This window comes from Polypterus senegalus, chromosome 7 (assembly GCF_016835505.1).
Source record: "Polypterus senegalus isolate Bchr_013 chromosome 7, ASM1683550v1, whole genome shotgun sequence".
Lineage (NCBI taxonomy): Eukaryota > Metazoa > Chordata > Cladistia > Polypteriformes > Polypteridae > Polypterus > Polypterus senegalus.
In genome coordinates, this window is record NC_053160.1 from 30,055,067 (window position 1) to 30,074,223 (window position 19,157).

The 19,157-nt window shown below is 38.3% G+C and overlaps 1 protein-coding gene across 1 annotated transcript in view; it reads right to left on the minus strand.

The window, feature by feature from the left end:
* Positions 1-19,157, minus strand: part of sv2ca (synaptic vesicle glycoprotein 2Ca) — a 316,083-nt gene that overhangs the window by 156,658 nt on the left and 140,268 nt on the right. The window contains exon 3 of the mRNA XM_039758413.1: positions 12,024-12,204. Coding sequence (XP_039614347.1) covers positions 12,024-12,204 — 181 coding nt within the window. The remainder of the gene's footprint in view (positions 1-12,023; positions 12,205-19,157) is intronic.

The following is a 19,157-nucleotide window of genomic DNA, read 5'->3' on the forward strand; positions in this document are numbered from 1 at the left end:
TGGGCTTACAAACATAAGGGTGAATTTTAAATTTTTTAATTCAAGCCTGGACAAACTTGTTAGGAAGGCAGGCTCTATTGTAGGAATGAAGCTGGACAGTTTAACATCTGTGGCAGAGAGATGGGCACTAAGCAGGCTCCTGTCAATCATGGAGAATCCACTGCATCCACTGAACAGGATCATCTCCAGACAGAGGAGCAGCTTCAGCGAAAGACTGCTGTCACCATCCTGCTCCACTGACAGACTGAGGAGATCGTTCGAACCTCCACCACACTATGCGACTCTTCAATTCCACCTGGGGGGGTAAACATTAACATTATACAAAGTTATTGTCTGTTTTTTCCATGCATTTTTATTACTCTTTAATTTAATATTGTTTTTTTTTTGTATTAGTATACTGCTGCTGGATTATGTAAATTTCTCCTTGGGATTAATAAAGTATCTATTTTTTTTATTTTATTTTATTAATTTTATTGGAATCCATACAAAGCAATCAAGTTTTTACAAAAAGAAAAACTGAATTAAGAACAGATGGATCCCCACCCCTGAGAGAGAGAGCAAGCCAAACGGCGTAAAATTTAAGGGTTGTAAACATACCGAAATTAATAAATTCTCTGTGCTTCATGAACTTATTTTAAAATATTACTGATTATATCCTGCCATGTTTTGAAAAAAGTCAGTATCTAACTATTTAAATGAACAATCTAATGCAATAACTTGACAGCTATAATGTACATACATACGTTTTTAGTATTCTTAAATATATAAAGTGATTTCCAAACATAAAATGATAAATTGTGCATACTTTATATGTTATGTATCAGTTTAAATTTATGCTTATCATTGTTATTTTTCTTGTCTTTAAAATATTCTTTTTCATGTATTTCCTGTGGTGTAATTAAGTACTGTTTTTGTCTCCATTCTGTGTGTTTTGTGAGTGCAGCTCCAGGAGGCGGGTCCACCCTGACGTCACAACGGTATAAAGTCATATCTGATATCAGCTACAGTATAATTGTTGATAATGTAAATAGCCTACTCCTTTCAAAGACTGCAACTCAGTTTATATTGGATGCACACTTGGTTAAGAGATTTCATTGTTTCACAGCCATAAGAATTGCGAAGAAGTGAACTAAACACCTTTGATCACGTGATTGTTGGTCCCTGACTTGGTGGCTATAGCATCTCAGATACAGCTGCACATCTGGGGTTTTCACACACCATGTTTTTAGAACTTACAGAGAATGAATGGTATGGTTAACCCATCACTTCAGCAGGGTGCAGTAAGGCATCTCCTGAAGTAAATGTGTTAGTTGTTGAATTGGACAGGCTACAGTAGTAGAAGACCATGCTTGAAAAGGAAGATGAGGCTACGATGGGCACATGATCAACATCTCTATAGATATATATATATATATATATATATATACACAATCCTCTGTCTGTCTGTCTCTCTGCGTTTCACAAGAGAACTAATTAACGGATTTAGATCGGGTTTTTTTCTATAATTTGCTTGAACATTCCGGTTGATATTGCAACCTCTCTCATTGTGCTAAGTATCACAGTTCGCTTGGAGGAGTGATTTATTCACGCTAATCCGAGACAGAGGCTGCGGGCCGAGTGGAGGGAGAAGTGTGACATCAGGAGTGGGGAGTCCGGCGGGGCTCCCCTCACTCACGCGCCAGCCTCCGTTCGAATTGGTGTACCGCTGGCCACGTTTAGGAGAGTTCCTTGCCTCCACTTAGCTAGCGATACCTGTTTGTTTATTGATTTTTAAAGTTTGTCCTGTTTTAGTACTGCAATGGGCTGAGCCACGGGGAACAGCTAGTAACTGGATATCTGAGAATTCAGAAAAATGTTGCCTGACCTGATAAACCTGTTTCTACCACAACACACTAATGAATGGGTCAGAAGTTGTTATAAACCACATTATTTAATTCATTTTTCCAGCCTTATGTAAAACACGCTACCATGTACAAACACATTGCGATTCCTTTTGGTCAAAGCCTACCATTTTTCAAATAAGTACTTCCCTCATGATAAGGTGCCATGTCACAGAGCAGGTGTCATGTTAAGTTAGTCTCATTAATATGACAGTGACATAATTTTACTTCAGTTGTCTCTCTAGTCCCCAGATCTCACTCTAACAATGGAATGAGTCCTAAGATGTATATAATGCTAAAGAGTCAGTATAAATCAAAATCTCTTTTTTGCAGCACCTTTTTGATTTCATGTCTCAAAGAATTCAGGCAGTTATGGAGAAAACAATGGGGCTTCTACGTGGTGATTGATAGGTAGCCTTTAAAATAGCCGCTTAGTGCAGATGGCATATAGTTGAATTCTCTTGTATATTTATGGAGTGAATTCTATAAGTATAAAGTACTATTTTATAAAGTTAAACATAATATACAAGCACAAATTGGACAAATAAGGAGCAGATTTATGAATATATATAGTAAGTCATTACATATGATATCTGAGTATAAAACCAAATCCTTAACATATGGAGTCTGAATTTTTAAAGTTAAGTTTGTTATATATGAGTTAATTTATAACTATACTAAGTCAAATCTGTTACATAACGAATCTCCTTACTAAATATATTAGATCAAATAAGATACAGTATATATAAAGTTGATCTCTGAATATTAAAAGAGATTTGTTATATAAGCAGTCAGTTTCTGAATATAAAAAGTCATCTTCATGACACAGAGAGTCAACTTCTGTATAGACGCAGTAAAGCTAAATCTCAGTGCAGTGCCAGTTTCAAGTCTGATGAAGATGGTGTCGTTACTGGTCAGCACATCAGATCTTGACATTTTCGTTTAGTGGTGTATTGTGTTTAACATTCTTTGGAGACTGCTAGAGTATAAATGTACTAAATTAGCTGCATCTCTACCTGCCTCCACACTTGTTAGATTACTTCAAACAGCCCACTTTCAAGCCACAGCAGTTTCTATTGTAAGCAGGAACAAATACCCAGCATTTCACTAAAATTTAACACATTTACTTTTCTGCCTGTTATCTCTCATCTTTTGACTTATCTCATCATATCATAAACTGAATGTACAAGAAAAAAAATCTGCTGACCTCACAAAAGGAATGCCTGTTCCATCATAACAATCCTCTTCCTTGAGCTTAAAATGCTAAACATGATGATACCATCCCTCCATCTATTTCTGGATTTGTCATATTCCGTATTGTGTCATAGGAACTGATGGCAGGTTCCCAGCATGCATCTAGTGTAAGGCAGCGACCAACATTGGGTGGGATGCCAGGTTATCACAGGGCACACCCACATAAACATATTTATACTCATTTAGCAAATTATTAAGAAAACTATACTAATACTTGTTAGAGGCTTCTTTTGCTCTCAGAACATCCTCAGTTCTTCATGGCATGGATTCCCCAAGATATTGCACACATTCCTCTTGAGATTCTGGTCCATGTTAACATAATTAGATCAAGCCATTTCTGAAGATTGTCAGCTGCACATTTATGCTATAACTCTCTCATTCTATCACATCCCAAAGATGTTCCACTGGATTCAGATCCGCTGACTTGGCCACTATGGATAACAATATAGACACTTTGTGCAAGTCAAATGGTGAACCAATACAATCTCTTCTGTTTTCTTTGTGTTAATCTTAAAAGCGTTAAAAAACACTGATCATGTCATGTTCATGAAATCATTTTGAGATGTCTTTTGGTTTTTGACATGATGCATCATCATTCTGGAAGTAGCCATTAGAAGGCAGGTAAATTGTAGACATGAAGAGATGTACATGGTCAGCAAAAACACTCAAATAGGTCATGGCATTCAAGCAATGACCGATTGGTATTAATGGGCCCAAACTATACCAAGAAAACATTCCACACTTCATTACACCACCATCACCAGCCAGGACTGTTAACACAAGGCAGGTTGGGTGTGTGGATTCATGCTGCTGGTGCCAAATTCTGACCCTACTATCTGTGAGCATCAGTAGAAATCAAGATTTGTCAGACCAGGCTAGGTTTGTCTAGTCTTCAGTTGTCCAGTTTTGAAGAGCTTATGCCTCAGTTATGTGTTTGAGGCTGACAAGAGTGAAACCCGACATGGTCTTCTGCTGTTGTAGCCCCTCCACCTCAAGGTTGTGATATATTGTCCATTCTGAGATGCTCTTCTGTACACCACTATTGTACAGAGTGGTTATCTGAGTTACCACAGTCTTCCTGCAAGCTCGAACCAGTCTGGCTATTCTCCTCTGACCCCTCTCATCAACAAGGTGTTTCTATTTGCAGAAGTGACAGTCACTGGATGTGTTTTGCATCATTCTGAGTAAATACTAGAGATTGTTGTGTGCGAAAATCCAAGAAAATCAGCAGTTGCAGAAATACTCAAATCACCCTCTTCAGCATCAACAATCATGCTACAGTTGAAATCTCAGAGATTATATTTTTTTCCCATTCTTGTTTTTGATGTGAACATTAACTAAAGGTCCTGACTTATATTTGCATGATTTTAGGCATTGTGCTGCTGCCACATGATTGGCTGATTAGGTAATTCCATGGATAAGCAGGTGTGCAGGAATTTCTAGTAATTTGCTCGGTGAGTACACATCAGACCGTTAACCAAACTGCATGCCTTTAGATTACAGGAGGTAACTACATTACCCGCAGTGGTGAACATATTGTTTGCTTTGGAGAACATGTAAACCCTACTCAGAAGACACAATGCCCTTCATTTTTCTTCATTTTTTTCCCCATAATTTCAAAACGCACATCCATTCCAAATACATCTTACTAAGCAGTCTTAGCAACACTCAAGTAGCGATGTTCTCCTTCCTTACATGAGCCATCAATATATACAGTAGCTGCATGCTTTGGCACTTTAGTAAGCAAAACAAAACAATTAAGAACTTTTTATGGTGCAGTTTATGAAAATATGCCACTATTGTACATTCCCTGATACATGTCAAATTCTGTTACAACAAATATCTTTACAACAAAATTTTCATTACAACGAAGTATTTTACATCCCGACAGATTTCCCACAAGACAGAGTCTATAAAAATCTCGTTACTACGAAATACATTCGGCAGGTACTTTCATTACAACAAAGTGCCCAAAAGACCTTGAAATCATCCACAGAGCAGTTAGTTCTGTGGTCGCAACTCAGTTGTGCACAATGGTCCCAGAACAGAAACATTGTAAAATTTTCTTTCTTCGAACTTTTCTCGTACTGTTTCTTTGCTGTGTTTGTTTTTGGTGGTTTTCAGTGATACCTTTTGTTTATTGCTTGTCAACATTTGAAAAACATCCATTGGAATTTAACTCAATGTCACCCTCCTGTAGAAATGGCAGACATGAAAAAATGAGAACAGTTCATATTAGAAAGAAAAAAATTTGACATTTTCTCGGCTCTCGATTCCAGCAAAAAGAAAAAGACGTTGCCAGTGAATTTGGAATTTCACCATCGACACTGTCAACTTTCTTGAAAGACCGCGTAAAAACAGAAGTAAAATCTCGGGTTGCAAACCTTGGGCCTCGGTGCAAACGTATGCGAACTGCTGTATTTGAGGACGCAGTTATGTTTCTCTTCATTGGCAAGTCGAGCAGTCCTTGGTGTTTTAAGCACGTTAAATTCCATCTCTGCAAGTATAAAGCAAACCAGCGAGTTTGGATGACTCAAGACATTTTGGAAAACTAGCTGCAACAACTTGACAAGGATATTGTGACGCATGAGTCCCTGTCTTGCACCCCAAAACATGAGGATGAGTGTCAGTACTTTAGCAAAACCAGCTTAATTTAGTTTGAAACAGGAACGGCACACTTATTTATTGTAGTGGAATCTACCACTCTCCAATACATAGACACAGCAATCAGGCATGGGTGTGGCTAGGTTAGTGGCTACATAATACTGTTCCCTGCATTTATAATGTTCCTTGCATCACCCGTCGACGATACCACAACCTCAATCGGCTCGGATTTGCTTTCCGGCGCTCCGAAAGAGTTCAGAAACCTCACAATATGAAGAAGAAGAAAAGGATGATTCGGCTTCTGATTGATAACTGTGCTGCCCACAACATGCTTCCACATTTAGAAAATGTTTGTGTTGAATTCCTCAAACCCAATTACATGGCAGCGCTTCAGCCATTGGATTTGGGCATCATTCGCACCCTTAAAGTGTTTTATTGCAAGGAAATGCTGAGAAACATTTTTGTCAGCATAAGTTGTGGACAGGAGAAGATTAAAATTAACACAAAAGAAGCTATTGAAATGATTGCAAATGCCTGGATGCAAGTTAAAGAAAGCACAATAGTGACAAATACAGAATCTCATTACAACAAAATATTTTTTAGGTCCCTGGCACTTCATTGTAACGGAATTTGACCTGTAATTTGTTCACTCAGTTAATGGAATCACATACTGGTAATCTCACAAAGGCTGTATATCAACACTGTAAATTAGTGAGAAAGTATAATTATACATTGACATTTAAGATTGATTCAATTTAGGGTCAGGGAGGGTTAAAGATTGTACTAACTACACTGTGATTTGGGCAGAAACCAAGCCCTGCTGGGGTGCCATTCCATCATGGAGAGGTATAATTAAGATATTAAAAGTCACGTTCACCGCTTTGTCACAAACCTGGATGCATCTTCCAAACACAATGACTAGGATAAGCTCCTGGACAGTTAAACTAAAAAAAGTAAAATAATTGTAAGGCAGTTGTCACAATTGAACCCAAATGTAAATGAACTAAAACACACATTTATTTTAAACAGAATAATCCCATTGAAGCCGTTAATCATGAAATGTAAAAATTGCTACAAAAATAAATTCTGGATTTTCCTTTCAATAGTGATGATGTCCTGTGACTTGCAGCTCAACAATTGTGCTCCAATTCACACATTTTTACATTTTTGCGACAAACTTGAATTTATTCCATTTGTGGTGAATCCCCATTCTGGTATTCATAGGATGTGTTTGTTTCCCATTCAGATATCTTGGCAGTGTCATTTGGGAAGACTGTTCTCCATGGTCAGTACCATTTTATGAATTTTTCTGATGATTGCGGCAAGTTATTTATTTTTTCTTTATCTGTTGAACTTGGCCTTATCCAATGATCGTAACAGCATTCATTTATCCATACATTTTAAGAACCTACTTGATGCAAGGTAATGGTTTCTGTCAACTAATGTCCATCCTGGCAGCATGGCAGCAAATGCAAGACAGAACTTACCTTGGAGAACATGATTATTAGTCCTGTTATAATGAGGATGAAGCTGTTATGTTTCAGCGAGGGAGGTTGTCCTGGATTAAGTTTATTTTTTGTTTAATCTTTCTGTTGTTGTTTAAAAATAATTGTTATATGTTGTATTATTAATTATTGGTTTGGCTTTGTTTGTGTTGTATTCATGTAATAGTATTTATTTTTATTTACTTTTACTGTTGTGCTTTATGTTAAGTAAATATTTAGTTTTTATTGCTGTCTGCCCCGTCACTTGAATGTGGAGCCTAAGGAGGCGCACTCACCTAATAAAGCAGCTGGGATTCTCCAGAGGTACTTAAGCCTAAGCTTTTACTTTAGTTCTTCAGTTTAGAACTAGATCTTGATTTTTGCTTCATTTTTTGTATTTATGATTTCCTGTGCTTTGATCCCTGCATTGTGTAAGATGCTGTGCCTGGATTTTTATTCTTAGTTTTGCTCACTTATTTCTGTTGGGGTTTTCTGTTCTGCCTTTTGTGCTTTTATGACTAACACATTCTTGAATTCTAAAGTACTTGGTTTTCCTTTTTTCCATTTCTTTGTTACATTCTGGTTATTTTTGAACTTTTGACGGCCTCTACTCCCCTACTGCCTTTCAAGTAGGGGTTAGGTTGCCAATAATGAGGCCAAATCCAGGGTCCCAGAAATGAATTAAGGGGCAGGGACTTCCTGTTGCCTGGGGTTTTTGGAGGGCTGCTGTCCTTTATTTGATTTGTTGTCACTGGAATTAATGACAGATGCCATGTAAACCCTCATCATCTGCAACCCTGATCTCCCATACCAGTTTATATGCCAGTTAGAATACTGAATGCAGGATGAACCTTTTTTTGAGCACATGGCAATGTGTGGCTATTTCATTAAGTACATCTGCTCATCCCACGTAACTGACCACTTAATCTCTGACAGGATCATAGATGTAGACAACCAAACTGCAATTTGGTCTTGTGAATAAGAAACAAAAAGGTGCGGTTTCACTGGGCTAAGGAGATTAGCAAGATGGATGAGTAGGATAGATGGCAGCTCTTATTTAATAATAAATGCATCAAGAAAAGACACCTAACTCAATAGTAAACAACAATCAAAATCTTCTTTCACAAAAAAACAACTGGGAGAAAATGAAAGAATTCACCTCTTAGTGTAGTGGAAAGGAACAACTTGGGTACTTGTAAGTCTCAACAAAGAAGTATATGGTGAAAAGAAATTTGACCCAATTTGTAACATCCTTGGCAAACACAATTCCCGATTTTAGACTCATTAAACACTAGTGGAACCCATCCATTATCTTCTATCCTAAGGTCGTTACTGGGTTCAATGTAAGAGTCACTTCTAGCATTTGGGTTCCCATAAAATGCTTTCCTCTGCCAAATTTAAAGGGCTATAAAACCCTAAATGTCCAATTGTTGCTTCTCTTATTAAATTGTCTAGAAAGTGTGAATATGTTGAACCTTAGTCTTTCTGTCATCCACAGAATGAAATAGATATTTTATTTAGCCTCACATCAGCATCATCAACCTTTCTCATATCCCTGCATCAATCAAAATGAATGCTGTCACTCCTTCAGATGAATCCCTAAAGCCTTTGCAATGTAATATCAGGCTGTTGCTCCTAGTATTCCCCATTTAACCACACTGGCTCTTGGATGAGAGCACCATTCTCTAGTCTGAGCTGCCCACTGTCTTGGTCAGGTCCCTGTTCATAGCCTGTTTTAAGATCAGCATTCTCTTTGCAGCTCAGATGGACAAACTGTCACATAATAAATATTGTGACGTGACTTGCCACTGCATGGGTTGTAGGGAGTGGAAGCAGGGTTGGGGTGGAGTGTTGGGGGGACACACTTTGTAAGGGCTTGGGGCACCACCCTAGAGAGAGAGCTGAGTGACAGGGATTGGGGTTAATTTAGGGTGCGTGGAGAAAAAGGGAGGTTAGTCGGAAGAAGTAGTTGTTGTTGGAGTGAGAGGAGGACAGCATCAGGTTTGGAATGGAGTGAACAGTTAAAGGGCAGGCAAGAGGTAGACAGGACCAAAGTGTTTTTATTATTTTGGAGGTGTCCCCATGACCCAGACAACAGACAGCAGTAGGGCACCATTTATAGCGCGGTATATCAAATAAAAAGCCAGTTGGAATTTGGTGTGTTTTATTTGACAGGAGGTCACAATAGACACATTAAAAATGTTGTATGAAAACCTTTTGTTTTCTTATACATTGAAATTATTTTATCTGTTTCTGTTTATACAGTAAATTATAATTGTCCTTGATCCAAGGATATTCCATATTCAGGATTATGTTAAAATAAATGCTCACACATTAACATTGTTGTATGGCAAGCTAGCCTGACTCCACTGCCATTGTAACTGGTTGTTCTGGGGTTAAAGTGATCTCAGCATTACTGTCATCCTCAATCATCCTTGCCTGTCTAGTAATCAAAAAATGAATCTTTGTAGACCCAACCTTAACACACACTTTAATGTCGCTTAACACGGAGAACTGAAATGTTAGTGTCTCAGCCCAAGATATTGTGCAGATTTCCCTTAAAGTTTAGTGACATCACATCTGTAGTATCTTGTCATACAGTGGCTTCAGAAAGTATTCACACCCCTTCACTTTTCTGCATACTTTATTGTGTTGTAGATTTGGAAATGTATTAAAATTCAAAAACTGAAAGTTCTCCTTCATTTAAGTATTCAGACTGTTAATTTAATACTTTGCACAAGCCCCTTTGGCAGCAATTATAACTTTGAATCTTGTTGGGTAAGTCTCAACAGGTTTCGCACACCAGTATTTGAGCCTTTTATCCCATTTTCCTGGTAGATCCTCTGAAGCCCTGCTAGACTGGTTGAGAAACATCTGCAAACTGGCATCTTCAGTTTTCTCCACTGTCACACATGGGCGATTAGGAGGCAGTCAAAGAGCCTAAAGGTGAGTAAAACATCGCGAGATAAGGGGTTGTCACGTGGTACTTACCTGACCTCTTTTCTCTCATCAACAGAAAACAAGAAGAAATCTAATACCACAACTTCTGGGTTCCAAAATGGGCGCGATGACGTCACTTTCGGTCATCTTTGATGACGTCACTTCCAGCACCCACAAAACACCTCACTTCCGGTTCCTGTTGCCACATCACCACCTTGCCAACCGTTTCCTGTCACATGTTTTTCTCTTGCTATATAATCGTTGTGCTTGTTCAAAGACTCTGAATCAATTCTTTTCTTATTGTCCGACAACAATATACGGGGACGGTCCCCAAATCTTTATTTTGTATTTTGTGAAGTTTATTGGATCACACCACACATGTTCTATGAGTTTAAGTCTGGCTAGCCAAGAACAGACAGACTTGTCTCAAAACTACTCCAGCGCGGTCTTGGCTGTATGCTTCAGGTGATTGTCCTGATGAAAGTTGAACCGTAGTCCTTGTCTGAGCTTGCATGCTGTCTGGAGCAGGTTTTCTTTAAGGACCCCTCTGAATTTGGCTGCGTTCATCCTTCCCCCTGGTTTGTTCTTAACCAGTCTTCCTGTCCATGCCACTGAGAAGCATCCCCATAGCGTGATGCTGCCAGCACTAGGCTAGGTATGGTATTAGGGAGATGATGGGCAGTGCCTGGTCTTCACCAGACATAATGCTTGGAGTTTGGCCCAAACACTTCAAGGTTTTTCTTCACCAGACGAGAGAATCTTTGTCTTCATGTTATCTGAGTCCTTTAAACTGTTGTGTGGTTTTCACTCATTAGTGGTTTCCATCTAGCCACTCAACCATAAATGCCTGATTGATGGAGTCCTGATGAGATGCTTGTCCATCCAAAATGTTCTCCCATCTCAGCAGAAGACTTTTGAAGCTCTGTTACAGTGACCATTCGGCTCTTGGTCACAAGGTATGTCTTGCCTGGTTACTCAGTTTAGCTGGACAGCCACTGTCGGAAACTTCTTCCATTTCACAAGTATTGTAGCCTCTGTGCTCCTTGGAGCACTCAAAGCATTAGAAATGTTTTTATACTCTTGCTCTGATCTATGCGTCTCCACAATTTGATTAATGAGGTCCAGAGAGAGGTCCATAAACATCATGGCTTGGTTTTTGTCCTGACGTGCACTGGGAATTGTGGGATCTGATATACACAAGTGTGTGCCTTCCAAATAAACGTTCCTTTAGTTTTACCACCGGTGGACTCCAGTCAAGTTCTAGACACACCTCAAGGAGAGTTAAAGCAAACAGGATGTGCCTGAGCACAATTTGGAGGTCTGAATACTTCTAGAAATCGGAGATTTTAGTTTTTGATTTTTAATAAATCTGCAAATCATTCTGAAAACATGTTTACACTTTGTCATAGTGGGCTATTGACTGTAGATTAACGGGGGAAAATGGCAAATTTATCCAATGTAAATGAAATCTACAACACAGTCTACAAAAAGTGAAGGGAGCTGTATCTTTTCCGAATTCAATGTATAAAGTATATCAAAGTTTATGCACCATTTAAGCTTTTTTATATTTTCTGATACTTTTCTGATATTTTATGGCATATAACTGTAAACATCTCACCATGTGCATATAGTGAAACTAATACCCGTTATCTGAGAGCTGAAGAAAACAATCAAATCAAAGTCATCAGCTCCTAGAATTAATACAATTATAGCAGCACAAAGAATAAAGTCTGCAATATGTTAGCTAATCATGGTCAGTCATTGACAAGAGTTAATATATTTATAGGTGTTGCTCTCACTGGACTTTCAAGGGTGCAACACTGGAAAAATTGAAAGAAAAAAAAAAACCAAAAAAACTCACCCAAATCCTGAGAGCAAACGGCAAAGCAAAAAGAATCCGTAACCCTGGACAAAGGAAGACAGGAAAGCGAAGAATCCATTGACTGACATGCAGATGAGTAGGGATTGTCGCCTGCCGACTTTGTCTGCCATGCCGCCCCAAAAAAAAGCCCCCACCATCATCCCAAGGTACACGATGCTGCCTAATGAGAGAGATATATAGAGAGAGAGGAAGAGAAAAAACATAAATGGACACGTTACTTCATTCAGTTAATAAATAATTGGTGTGTGTAATGTCTGATGTGAGAATGAGTCAGACAGACTAATCAGTTGTAAACTTTTTAGTGCTATGATGAAGCAGTCTCTTGAGCCATTAAGGTAAGTGTCACTTTTTTATTGCCAGTAATGGACTGAAAGAATATGCTCACTACTTATCTTTTACTTCTGCTTGTTTGAGACAGCTACAGGAATGTATTTATCTATTAATGTAGTGCCATTCATATCTATTTGTCAATCTATTCCATATAGTGACATTCATAATCTATTTATGGTATAAAGTGCCATTTATATCTATCTATCTTGTTATTTCATTAGGCAGTGCTGTGTATCTGTGATGCTTAAATGAAAATGATTAATAAAAAACACAGATCTGTGCAATTTCCTATAAATAACTAAGAGAAGTGTCACTTTAGAGTTTTATGGCAATAATTCATTTACAATGAGAACAGAAGCGGCACAGTGTCACTGCAGCTAACCTTGAATTTAAATGTGGCTAAACTGCAGTGCACTTACTTTTAGCTTCCGTCACAGCATTTGCTTTAGAGACGCTAGTGCTGCCTAAATGCAAAGCATGTACTTTCTGCAAGGTACTTTCCCAGTGGAATTTACAAAGTCCTTTTTCTAGCTGCCTCTGCAGGAGTAGTTTTTTGATATGCTTGAATAAAATGACCAAAGAATGCTGAGGCCCCAAGAGCCGAGTCATCTTAGGTAATTTTAACTCAAGCACAATTAAACACAAGTAATAATGCAATACAGGAAATAATCAAAAAAAAAAAATATACATTTGCAGAAGAACCTACTGCAGTCTTTACCAACAATGATAATTATTTGTGCTGTACTACTTTTATGTTTCAGCCTGTTGTGTTAGGGTCATGTTTTTTATTCGTGGCTTATATTAGTTTATAATTACTGTATGTTTGTTATTTTTTAAATTATTTGTTTTATTTTTAAGTCATTTCTGATATGTTAGTTTAATTTTTAACATTAACAAACTATATCCTTAAATGTAACTATACTTCCTGTACTTTGTGGGTGGAGCCCAGGAGGTGGGGCCACCCTGACATCACTGCTGCTGGTTCCTCCCTCTGCCTTCATATTTGGTCACAGAAAGGAATGCAGCAGTAGATCATTGAGGGTTGTTGGAGTTTTGTGAGTGCAGCTTGTAACTGATTTATTTCTGCTTACTGGATTCTTTTGTACTGTTTATTCAGTTGCTAGTTTTCCATTGGGAATTGTTAGCTTTTGGATTGCTTTTTTAGGGAAATTATTTTTACCCTTATTCTATTTTATTGTACTTTTTTTACTTATTTACAATAAATTCCTTTTCTTTTGTGAAGATTTTTGCTTTGAGATGTGTGACCAGGCCAGAGGTTTATGTTTTCCTCTCCCTTTTAAGGTATTTTTGTACGAGGGACGTTCCTAAGGGTTCTGCACCTTTATATTTTCATAGGAGTAGTAATTGGATGAGTCTGTGAATGTCAGGTGACTGGGAAAATTGCATAACAAAGGAAGGTGACTATGTAGAAAAGTGGTGATATTTGTTTTTGAAATTCTTAACAAATAGATTTTAAAAAATGTGAGGAAACTTTTTGAACATCCCTCATATATTTTTGGGATATTAACAGTATTTTAGGTTTCCATTTGTGAGCCTGTGCAGGCTTCATCCTGTAAGTAGAACTTGAGGGCAGGATGACTTGGGCTATGTCTTTTTTTACAGGCTAATGAAATTCCTGGTCTGTTTTGTGGAGGTTTTTGTAGCCCTCCCAAACTTTCACCACGTCCCAACTTCATTGGAATTGGGGTTGTACAATAGGTATTCTGATCTTGTAGGGAAGGCAAAAAAAAGAAATAGCTAATTATAACAGCACTAGCTGTGTAAGCCTGGGCTCCTAGAAACCATATATTCTGGCACTTTAATCAATCGATGACATCGGTTGTGCAGTAACAGCCTTCGTTGTCTATCAGTGGCTAAGCGAGTTTCTCTCTCCTTGGACGTTTCATTTTGCCAATGTGCTCACCTCACTTGTGTATTAGCAGTGGCGGTTTCACTTTGCTACTTTTTGTGTTTCATGCTGTAGCCTCGCACTTCCTGGCCGGACATACAGTCACACACAATTCCAAGCGTAGACATTTATATATAAGATTATAATGGATTACAAATTGGTTAGGGTACTGCCAAAGAAGAAAGAGTGGCATTCCATATTTTCCCTGTCCATTTCATCTTGTTGTTTTGCTGCGTGTCCTTTGCTTCCTTGTGTTCTTTAGCTCTGTAGTGCAAGTTAAGTGTTACAAACTTCCTTAGGTTTTGTCAAGCCAAGGAGGTGAAGAGCTTACTTGCGGGCTATAATGAAGACCTAGTCAGGTGTTAGTCCTCATTGAGTTTAACATTTAGATTAATAATGTCACAAACAGAGCTCCAACAGTTGAGTAATTAATTTAAAGCAAATGCAAATCATAACAACTGTAAATTAAAAAGGCAATTGACCAATTTCTCACACTGAAATCACATTGCAAGTGGTTTCAGAAGATGAAATGAGATATACTAGATGAATACAATCCATCTGCATTTTTTATGAGTAGGTTCTTCTACTAAGTATCGTAACCAAGGAATAATTTACTTTACAATCCATGAATACTGAATATTGAAGTTATCAAGGGAAGATTTTCAAACAACCTCTCTAACTTTTAAAGGTTACTTAAAAGGCCAACTGCTGAAAATATTTGCAGGTTTCAGTCCATGGGTCTTTACAAAAGAAATTGCTTGTTCATTTTGTCAGATGAGAAATAAGCTGCACTCCCAGACCTTACAGTATCATTTCACTTCACTTCAGTCATTCTAGCCCATGTGGTAAAAGTTCTATTTGAATCATTTATTCTACACCTGTGGAAAATGTTGCTTATACTCAGCTGCTGTCAAGTTTGCTTTTGCTTTCGAAAGTGGAGTTAAGTATAGCAAGTAGTGGCAAGATGGAAAATGGAGGCAACCACACAGTAGAGAGGATTGTCTGGCCAATGTCTCATGTTTGTTGTACAGTAGATTAACAGAAAAGAAAAAGGAAAAAGACGGGCCAAGATTGTAGCAGAATTCACCTCCCTGCAAGACATTCAGATAACCAGTGGTGCTGTTAGGAAGCATGTATCATGTGTCAGCCAGGGTGCGGTCCCTGGCTTATATTTACTTCCTCATTGTTTATTATATTCAAGTATCCACAATCATTGTTCTATTATATTATTACCGGGGGTTCGCCCCCTGCTTGCTTCACTCGCCAACCCTCCCGGCCTGAGCTATTCACCAGCCACTTCGCGTCAATGCCGCTTGCGTTGTGAAGGGGGGAGCTGAATGCACCCCAAGGAGACACGATGGCTCCTCCGAAACCCCCTCTTAAACAGTGATACAATGGGAAACAAATACAGGTTTTTTTTTTACCCCCTCTTTGTTCTATCAGCTGCTGGCTTGCTGCTGCTGCTGCAGTGCCGTGTGATCTGTATCTTGCACGTTGCTTCCAACATTTAAAAGCCTGTACAGTAGCTGTCCTATTCTTTGTCATTTACTTCCGGACCTGGCGTGGTTAAATCTCTTGGTACAAAGTCTCATCTCGCGGGAAGTGAGTTCTTGATATTTTTTAGTTTATAATTTAAAAAGGAATAAGAATCTAAAAATCCAACAACATCACATTAAAGTTTGACAAATTCTGAAAAGAATGATACCAAAAACATATACAGTAATCCCTCCTCGATCGCAGGGGTTGCGTTCCAGAACCCCCCGCGACAGGTGAAAATCCGCGAAGTAGAAACCATATGTTTGTATGGTTATTTTTATATATTTTAAGCCCTTATAAACTCTCCCACATTGTTAACATTATTAGAGCCCTCTAGACATAAAATAACACCCTTTAGTCAAAAGTTTAAACTGTGCTCCATGACAAGACAGAGATGACAGTTCTTTCTTACAATTAAAACAAACATATCTACTTCTTTAAAGAATGCGTGTCAGGAGCAGAGAATGTCAGAGAGAGAGAGAGAGAGAGAGAGAGAGAGAGCGCGCGAGTGAAAAACAATCAAAAAACAATACATGCTTTTGGGCTTTTAAGTATGCCGAAGCACCGCGATAAAGCGGCATTTTTTAGAGGAGCGTTCGTATCCTCTGTGCAAACAGCCCCTCTGCTCACACCCCCTCCGTCAGGCGCAGAGAATGTCAGAGAGTGAGAGAGACAGAGAAAAGCAAACAATCAAGCACCGCGCGGGAAGCATATCGTATATCATTGAGGAGTTTTATTTAATATGTAATACATGCTCTGATTGGGTAGCTTCTAAGCCATCCGCCAATAGCGTCCCTTGTATGAAATCAACTGGGCAAACAAACTGAGGAAATATGTACCATAAATTAAAAGACCCATTGTCCGCAGAAATCCGTGAACCAGCGAAAAATCCATGATATATATTTAGATATGCTTACATTTAAAATCCGCAATGGAGTGAAGCCGAAATTCGAAGCGCGATATAGCGAGGGATTACTGTATATGTAGGTTTTAAAATAAGCCAGATTTAAAGCATGACATAAAAAGTCACATAAAATCGTTGCACTTTTAGGCTTAGGATTATATATATATATATATATATATATATATATATATATATATATATATATATATATATATATATATATATATATATAGGTGTGGTCTAAAAAGTAATGAGACTGGCAACACTGCAAGCGATCTGGCAACGCTGCGCTGTTGTCCTTGATAGAGCACGTGTATCAGTACCCTCCCATAGCTCAGTGCGAGTTTCAACTCCTTCTGTTAACTACGTGATTTTTGTGACTGCTATTAGCGAAGTTGTGTTTTTGGTTGTGCGTCACGCAAAATGGAACAGCGGAATTTGGAGCAACGTTGTGCCATTAAGCGGCAAGTGTGACGTTTGAAAAGTTAAAACAGGCCTATGGGGAACATTCTTTATCCGAGCTCAAGTTTTTGCTGGCACAAATCATTTTGGAAGGCAGAAAACACGTTGAAGATGAACACCGTTCAGGGAGGACTTCAACTTCGAAAACCAATGAAAACATCGAACGTGTGAACACTCTTGTGCGATCAGACCGTCGTTTAACATTAAGAATGTTGAGTGAACAATTAAATTTGAACAGATTTACCGTTCATCAAATTTTGACTGAACATTTGCACATGCGAAAGGTCTGTGCCAAAATGGTGCCGAAAAACTGCCCTCTCCATAACAGAATTTTTGACCTCAAAAGGCATTCCTGTGGTTCCCCAGCCCCCTTATTCACCTGACCTCAGTCCGTGTGACTTTTTCCTTTTTCCTAAACTGAAAAATGTCCTCAAAGGGCGTCATTTCGGGACTTTAGAAAACATCCAAAAGAGTGTAACGGACATGCTGAAGACCATACCGGTTGAAGACTTCCAGTGCTGCTACCAACAGTGGGAACAACGTCTCCATTAGTGTGTAGCTGCCCAAGGGAACTACTTTGAAGTGGATAACATTGATATTTGAAAAAAATAAAAACTTTGGTAAATAAAAAATCAGTCTCATTACTTTTCTGCCACACCTCGTATATTAGATTTACTAATTGTGTATTGCTTGCTCTCCTGTGTTCCCTGTGCTTTGTGGGTGGAACCCCAAGAGGTGGGGCCACACTGATATCACAGCTGAAGGACCGCCCCAAGCCTATTTATTGTAAAGCAGAGGAGATCCACCACTGCGGTTAATTATACTTTCCCGTGAGTGTTGCGGCTTTTTTGTTTTTTGAATGTTTGCGAGTTTGGCTTATGATTGTTGGATTATGGAGCAGGATTTTTTGCCATTGTTAGGCAAAGCCTTTTGCCCAAATTTTTTTTTGCCTTTGTGATCATTTGTTGCTTTTTATTCAATAAATTTGAAATCCTTTTTACTTTTCATTGTATATGAAATCTAGGGAAAGTATTGGAATTCTCCAAAAATGCCATTTCGAGATTTTGATGAATCTTGACGTTTTAGACCTCCCTGAGTGCGAAAATACCATTTTTGGAATTATGTCTGTGTGTCTGTGTATCTGTCTGTGTGCATGTGCGTATGTGTATAAACACGATAACTTTAGAACATTTTCACTTAGGTCAACCAAATTTTGCATACAAGTATTAGGTACAAAATGTAGATTTCTGTCAACTTTTGGGCTATTTCCGTTAACCAGAAGTGGTACTTTACCTTTTATTCATGCAGCTGTAGAGTCAGATTTATTCAACTTTACTTTTATGATAATTGTTCAATATATTATTAATTTGATTTGATTTGTTGTTGATGGTTCTTTAATGTACATACAATAATATAAAAATAGAAACATTGTCTTGTGGTTTACTCCTCAAATATCAATCCACATATCTGAGTATACAAGAAAATCTGCAGGAGACCATTACCGATTTTTTTTAAAGATTCATTGTTGACTTACTTCTCCGGCCCCAAACATGATGGCGTTCCTTTCACTTGAGAGATATTTAGCTATATTTGTGGACATATTTTGGAAGTATTTTGAATATTGAAAAGCCTGTTTCTCATTACTAGGGTCTGGAGAGGCAGAAGCCTGTAAGTGAAGATTGGGGTCAAGCCTGGCTGAAGTTCAAATCCCTTTTTCATTTCCATTTTTTCAATGTTTGATTCTTAAGTTCATGTTAATAGTGTTACTTGTGCTAATTATTTGCATGGTTCTGTTTCTTATTATTTTGGGATATTATTTAATTTCAATGTGTTTATGCTTGTCTTGTTGTGTTCCGTATGTCATGTTGTTGGTTCCCTAAGAGGTCAGGCCACCTGCCTCTCATCATCAAGGGACTGCCATCAGCACTATAAAGGCTGAGCAAACAAGCAGTCCATTGCAGTTCATTGAACG